The sequence below is a fragment of the Macrobrachium rosenbergii genome, chromosome 49 (assembly GCF_040412425.1).
Source record: "Macrobrachium rosenbergii isolate ZJJX-2024 chromosome 49, ASM4041242v1, whole genome shotgun sequence".
NCBI classification, from domain to species: Eukaryota; Metazoa; Arthropoda; class Malacostraca; order Decapoda; family Palaemonidae; genus Macrobrachium; species Macrobrachium rosenbergii.
The window spans coordinates 11,989,115-11,996,614 of NC_089789.1; the positions used below are offsets into that span (position 1 = coordinate 11,989,115).

General features: G+C 37.9%; 2 protein-coding genes across 3 annotated transcripts in view; both read right to left on the reverse strand.

Moving 5' to 3' along the window:
- The window catches only part of LOC136832092 (perilipin-3-like), a 95,721-nt gene that overhangs the window by 53,789 nt on the left and 34,432 nt on the right, over window positions 1-7,500 (reverse strand). The gene's annotated exons all lie outside the window — the stretch shown is intronic.
- Window positions 1,331-5,290, reverse strand: LOC136832336 (uncharacterized). The gene is made up of 2 exons (XM_067093247.1): window positions 5,101-5,290; window positions 1,331-3,166 (listed from the first exon to the last, which is right to left on the reverse strand). Exons 1-2 carry the CDS (start codon window positions 5,288-5,290, stop codon window positions 1,707-1,709), a joined length of 1,650 nt encoding a protein of 549 aa, XP_066949348.1. The 3' UTR covers window positions 1,331-1,706.

A 7,500-nucleotide genomic window follows, 5' to 3' on the forward strand; every position in this document is an offset into this window, starting at 1 on the left:
TTGGTTATCTTCCTCGTATTCTAATGTGAATTTAATATTTGGGTGAGCCTGACTGATACAGTCCAAAAATCTTTCAGCATCAAATTTTGTTTTAAAAAGGGCGAAGGCATCATCACTTAAGCTATATTCGTCTGATGTCAGCGGAGAAAGTAAAGGTACTAAAAATTTTGCCATTTTATAGTTGGGTGTTATATGCAGCTAAAATACAGTAGGTCTGAAAGGTGGACCTTGTTAATGTACTTTCGGAAGACCATACATTATGTCATATGAAGAGACCGTACTGTATAGCGATTTATAAACTTCAGAGAAAATAATATTATTGACATTAAGATATTTTAAGAACCCGTTAATCTTATCTTTTTTTTAAAATAGCAGTGAAATTAGGTAATTAGGTTTATCTATCTTCCTGAATTTCGTACTATCATTTTATATGCTTTCAACCTTATTATTATGATCAGATTTATTTAAAAGGACGGCACTTTACCTTTATCTGGTCGAGTAATGACCAGAATATTCATTTTAGAAAGCGTTTTGAGAATGGTGAGGTTTTTTTGGTAAAGAATGGAGGCTAGTGAGTGAATAGTTTGTTAAAAGTGTCTTTTGCAAGCAGCACCTGTATTCTAGAACGTAAACCAGAAATATCCGAGATCAAACCAGTATTTTTCTGTCGAGAAAACACCATTTCTAAATGACCACAAAGTTGTTCAAAGGAATGTCTATAGCAGGGCAAACCCAAATCCAAACCAAGTGGCAACAAGTATTATTCTTCCCTTCTTGATAATGCATGGTTAGATAAATTGAAAACAGTTTTATTGATGTTGTTGAATTTGGTAACAGTGGCACCAAGTCTAAATAATTTTCTCTCATGAGTTTCCCGGGTATTAAGAACAAAGCCTTCCATATTTTTATTAAACAAATACCTAAAAATAAAAGGATCAATAAAAGAACGGTCATCCATTATAGCTTTAGACAGTACCAACCGTAGCAGTTACTTTAGTGTAATGTTATTTTTGTAACTGATTTCCATCTGCAACAATTTATTAGTAGCTTCTTCATAAAAATGTGTATGGTATAACGATGACTTGTGTAATTCAAATTTGACAAAGTTGGTACAACATGGTTTAAGGTACTGTATTGAAGAAATTTTAAGTCACATCCTGCTTCCTTCAGTTCTTGTACTTTCGTTCGAAAGTGCGACATGGTGATAACAAAACCAGTGCATATCTTCTGAAGATGAAGGTGTGGAAGTTGTTGTGCCGCCGCCTCCACCCACACACCCATTAAGGGGCGCTGGTGTTTCTAGGTGGGATGGGAGGGAAGGGGGTGGGGGGTGTGAGTGATGGGTGAACTATAAGCAATTCTGTTAAGTCATCTGTCATTTTTGTCTTTCTAAGGGCAGGGGGAGAGACTAAGGGGAAGTGGATTAATTAAGGGGTTAATTGGTGAGGGGGGAGGGAGGATAGTGGTTAAGGCACACGACGCCTGAGAGTGATTTAAAGCTTGTGCGATTTTGTATAATGAATTGGATTAATGGAGTGGGGATATCGTAATGTATTATTTCGTCATGATTTTATCCTAATGCTCATTATTATTATTATTATTATTATTATTATTATTATTATTATTATTGATAATTTATTACAATTATTAATTTTTATCTAATTTTGATAATTACTATTATCTGTATCACTAATTGTTTCTTTAACTCAAATAGAGACTCCTAGGGTTTGTGGGTTGAGAGGGCAAGAGGCTGCCGTTAGGGGTTTGGAGGTGGGGTTGGGGTTGGATTTGAGTCTGGGGTTTTGTATTTGGAATTTTGGGGTTGGGGTTTGGGGCTTGGAGTTTGGGGTTGGGTGGAGTTTGAATTTGAGGTTTGGGGCTTGGAGTTTGGGGTTTGGTGGAGTTTGGATTTGAGGTTGGGGTGGGGTTTGAGGTTGGGTTTGAGGTTGGTGTTGGTGATGGGGTTTGAGGTTGGTGTTAGTGGTAGGGTTTGGGGTTGGGGTTGGGGTTTGGAGTTGGGTGGCGTTTGGATTTGATGTTGGGGTGGGGTTTGGGTTTGGGCTTGAGGTTGGTGTTGGTGATAGGGTTTGGGGTTTGGAGTTTGGGGCTTGAGTTGGTGTTAGTGGTGGGGTTTGGGATTGGTGTTGGTGGTGAGGTTTTGGGTTATGGTTTGGAGTTGGGATTGGGGTTTGGGGTTGGGTGGAGTTCAGGATTTGATGTTGGGTTGGGGTTTGCGGTTGGATTTGAGGTTGGTGATGATGGTGGGGTTTGGGGTTTGAGGTTGGTATTGATTGTGGGGTTTGGGGTTGGGGTTGGGATTTGAGGTTGGGTGGAGTTTGGGGTTGGGTTTGGGGTTGGTGTTGATGATGGGGCTTGAGGTTTGAGGTTGGTGTTAGTGGTGGGGTTTGAGGTTGGTGATGGTGGTGAGGTTTGGGGTTGGGGTTTTGGTTGTTGGGATTGGGGCTTGGGGTTGGTGGATTTTGGATTCGAGGTTGGGGTGGGGTTTGGGGTTGGGTTTGAGGTTGGTGTTGGTGATGGGGTTTGGGGTTTGGAGTTCGGGGTTTGAGGTTGGTGTTAGTTGGTGGGGTTTGGTGTTGGTGGTGAGGTTTGGGGTTGGGGTTTGAGGGTTGAATGGAGTTTGGATTTGACGTTGGGGTAGGGTTGCTGTTGGATTTGAGGTTGGTTTGGGGTTTGAGGTTGGTATTGGTTGTGGGGTTTGGGGTTGGGGTTTGGATTTGAGGTTGGGTGGGGTTTGGATTTGAGGTTGGGTGGAGTTTGGGGTTGGGTTTGAGGTTGGTGTTGACAGTGGGGTTCGAGGTTTGAGGTTGGTGTTGACAGTGGGGTTCGAGGTTTGAGGTTGGTGTTAGTGGTGGAGTTTGGGGTTGGTGATGGTGGAGGGGTTTGGGGTTGGGGTTTGAGGATGGGTGGAGTTTTGATTTGAGGTTGGGGTGGGGTTTGGGGTTGTTTTTGAGGTTGGTGTTGATGGTGGGGTTTGGGGTTGGTGTTAGTACTGGGTTTGGGGTTGGGGTTTGAGATTGGCTGGAGTTTGGATTTGAGATTGGGTGGGTTTTGGGGTTGGGTTTGAGGTTGGTGTTGATGGTGGGGTTTGGGGTTTTGGGTTTGAGGTTGGTGTTGGTTGTGGGGTGTCGGGTAGGGGTTGGGGTTTGGTGTTAGGTGGAGTTTGGATCCAGGTATGGGTGGGGTTTGGGTTGGGGTTTGAGGTTGGTGTTGATGGTGTGGTTTGGGGTTTGGGGTTAGGGTTTGAGGTTGGGTGGAGTTTGGATTTGAGGTTGGGTAGGGTTTGGAGTTGGGTTTGAGGTTAGTGTTGATGGTGGGGTTTTGGATTTGTGGTTGGGACTTTTGTTTGGGATTGGCGGAAGTTTGAATTTGATGTTGGGGGTGGGGTTTGGGGTTGGTGTTGGTGCTGGGGTTTGGGGTTTGAGGTTGGTGTTGGTTGTTGGGTGTGGGGTAGGGGTTGGGGTTGTTCTTGAAATGTTGTTTACATCAATATTGTTATTTTTACCCTCTCTTCAGACATGTGGTTATTTTGTTTCAAGTTTTATTTTATATTTTATATCTTTATATTTCATATCTATGTTTTTAAATTTCGTATGCATTCATTTTTAACATTTTATTTCTCATATTTTTATATTTTATATTTATATTTATTATGCTTCTCCTTCCTTGTATATAATTTTTCTATATTTTATTGTTTATATTTTCGTATTTTACATTTTTATATTTTTTTATATTTCTTCTTCCTTTTATTTTATTTTTATCTTCTGTTATTTATATTTTTTTTAATTTTACATGTATATTTGACATATTCTTTCTGCTTTTTACTTTACTTTTATAATTTATTTTCCATATTTCTATATTTTATATTTATATTTTTAATAGTTCTGCTTTTTATTTAAATTTTATACTTAAAATCTTTATATTTATGCTTTTACTTTACATCTTTATATTGTTTTTCTTAAATCCTTTATCCCTTTATCATCGACCATGTAAACACGAAGTAATGTATATAAAATTTATATCACCCTGAACAAGATATCCACAAAACAATACAATAATATGGAGAATTATATAACAGGCTGCGTTCTGTTAGTCTGCACCAGACCTCCATGTTGCGTTCATTCCGTAAGATTCGAGTCACGTGACCCCAAATTGATGCTGCTGTTCCTCTTCGCTTAATTTTTTCTCCCAATTTAACGGAGCAACCATTACTAATGTTGCCCCTTTCCACTTCAAAACAACTTTTGACTAAGTTGCGGGCAGAAATGTAAGTGCATTGTTGTTGCTGGTCACGTAGATACTTTTTTTCGCTAAGTTTTGGCTCGGTCTGTTTTGAAAACAGGAATGTTGCAAGTTGCATCGTAATTAAGCTTTTAACTATCTTGATCAAGAGAGTATTGGCGAGCTATCTTGGATAATAGAATGACAGAAAGAATCCTTGTTTGTTTCTCATTGTTATATGCTAAGTATTTTAGTGAACTATGTATATATATATAAAAAAGTTAAGTATACCGTAGTTTTACCAGACCACTGAGCTGATTAACAGCTCTCCTAGGGCTGGCCCGAAGGATTAGACTTATTTTACGTGGCTAAGAACCATTTGGTTACTTAGCAACGGGACTTACAACTTATTGTGGAATCCAACCACATTATAGCGAGAAATGAATTTCTATCTCCAGAAATAAATTCCTCTAACTCTTCATCAATAAATATGGGAATTGAACTCCAGGCCCATCGAGTGACAGTTCTACAGCTCTACCAGCTCACCCAACGAAGAGCTGTATATATATATATATATATATATATATATATATATATATATATATATATATATATATATATATATATATATATATACATTATATATATATATATATATTTATTATATACATAATATATATAATGCATATATATAATATATATATGTGTGTGTGTGTGTGTGTTTGTATTTGTATGTGTATGTGTGTGTGTGTTTTCCCCTGGTCTGTGAATCTGTCCGCCTGTCTGTCTGTGGGTATTTCTAAATAGGTCGATTGGTCCCCCAAAAGTTCAAGAATCCTCGTGGAAACAGGACCCTCACACCCCTCCCAGGGGGGTTGAGGTAAGTCACACAGACGGGGAGAGGGTAGGGGGTTGGAGTGTAACCACGCCCCTCACGGCATCCAGCAGGGTCCACGGCTGGGCCCCTGGGAAGTGGCTCCAGGACGGGGGAGGGTGGTGGAGTGTAACCACGCCCTTCACGGTATCCCGCAGGGTCCACGGCTGAGCCCATGGGAAGTAGCTACAGGGACCCAGCTTGGCACCCATGAATGGGGGGCGTTGTGTGGCCGAAAAGAGGACCTCTCTGATCTCGCCCTTAGACCCTTTTGCATGTGATCACACTACACACACTCAAGGATGAGATGGATTAGGGTGACTGTCTATGGCAGGATATTCTCTCTCTCTCTCTCTCTCTCTCTCTCTCTCTCTCTCTCTCTCCCCCTTTTTTTTTTTTAGATTCGGGACTTCAAAAATAGATGGGGGTAAAAAAAAGGGTTAACAGAAAGCTCTCTCCTATAGTAATTCAGCTTCCATAGAATGTATGAAAGGGTTCTTGTTACTGCACTAATTTAGTAACTTAGACTTTTTCGGCCCATTTTTTTTTAAAGTATCTTTTTTTTATTTAATCAGCTATGAAATGTTTGGTTAAAAAGAGAGTTTTTTTTCCCACAGTATCTTTTTTCTCTTTAATCAGCTAAGAAAGAATTTGTTAAAAATAGAGAAAGGCAAACAAATGTAACATTAAAAAGTTATATGATGGACGTATGTTTACGATAGATAGATAGATAGATAGATAGATAGATAGATAGATAGATAGATAGATAGATAATTTTACTGACCACAGACCTTAGCAAAATTATATTTACATTAGCTATCATTTGGTCCAAAATACAATAGCATCAAAACCTGAGAGCGATGCTTTTTATTGGAGTTTGGTCGGATGACATTTTTGTGGTAAAGAGAGGGCCAAGCACTAACACATGAAGTGCACTTTTTTACCCATTTCCCAGGGCCAATATGCCTCGAGAAGTTGTAACTTGAAAGATTTCGAAGGCACCGACTGGAGGAGAATGTAGATTAAAATATCAGCAATTACACAACACTATCCGGCTTATGAAGAAGAGACTCTATTAACACATTGCTTGCTGTGAGAGGTATAAGCACTAAGGGTGAAAAACCCTTCTTTTTTGGTGAACAAAAAAAAAAAAACCGAGAGAGATCTCCAACACGTCCGCCTCAACGCACACACAAGGTTTAAGCCACGAGGTGCACTGACAGCACTACCTCCTTACGGGGAGATACTTGCGTTTAAATCTTGGTTTTCGGAGCATACAAAAGTTGGTGAATAATCCCTCGGATTCCAGTGCTTGGCTCCAAGCCTAAATTTCTTATTCCATTCCATTCCGTATAAAAGTTGGGATTTATGGTCAAAATCTTTCTTTACTGATGTCAATTTGAATTGCAATAATTCTGTTCATGTTTCCTTTTCCATAATTGTACTATAATTAATTTATATTTTCGTTCTCTAGCAAACGAAAACAAATTAGCATGAAACTTTTCATGTTTTTATAAGCACATGTTCTTTAGAAGTTAATGTTAATTTTTTAACAAGCTTCTTCTTTAAATATTTATTAAATATTATAATCGTGAGCATAGTTATAAATGATTGATTACCAATTATTGTTAATCCTGCCTATACATATACATATGTAATAAATATACATATTTATAGATGTGTATATATGTATATGTATATATATATGTATTTATATATATATATATATATATATATATATATATATATATATATATATATATATATATATATATATATATATATATATATATATTTAGTATACACCCACACTTTTATATATTACAGAAAGCGCTACTGATGACCCAGATATAATCAAAGTTTCTCCTTATTTAATTAGTAGATTTCACCACCACTAATAACATTACCAATAACAGGGTTCCAATATTTCATGGTTCAGTAATTGCTACTGTGCAGTCTAACTCCAATCGGCTTCCACTGAATAAGGACGTTAATTCGCTGTGACATGAGAAGCACGCACTAATTACTAAAAGACAAGTACTGAGGACCATTTTAGAGATTTTGCACTGTTGATGAAATCCACCGTAGGTGCCCATAAGCAGGAAGTGTATATGGGCAGTAAAAATCCTAATTCTTTTCTATAAAAAAAGAGAAAAATCATGTGAAGTCATGTGGTTCATTGTAGGCATTACTAAAAGGCATTTACGGCGTCCCTTAGGGTTTATAGCTGCACCCACTTTTTAACCTTATGCTTTACATTACTACCCTAATACAATTCTCCTTGTATTTTAATAATTAACTAACATTTTTACTTATTTATTTATCAAATTGTTAATTTATGTTTTTCTCATAACTGATCTCTTTTTCTATATTTTCCAATAACTTCT

What these genes read in the sequence shown, in the direction of transcription:
- LOC136832336 (XM_067093247.1), bottom strand. Translation starts at nt 5,290, where the DNA reads ATGGGCTCAGCCGTGGACCCTGCGGGATACCGTGAAGGGCGTGGTTAC. An exon ending in CCTCAACCCCCCTGGGAGGG is followed by an intron (nt 3,167 to 5,100) that starts GTGTGAGGGTCC and finishes CCACCTAACACC; the next exon opens with AAACCCCAACCCCTACCCGA.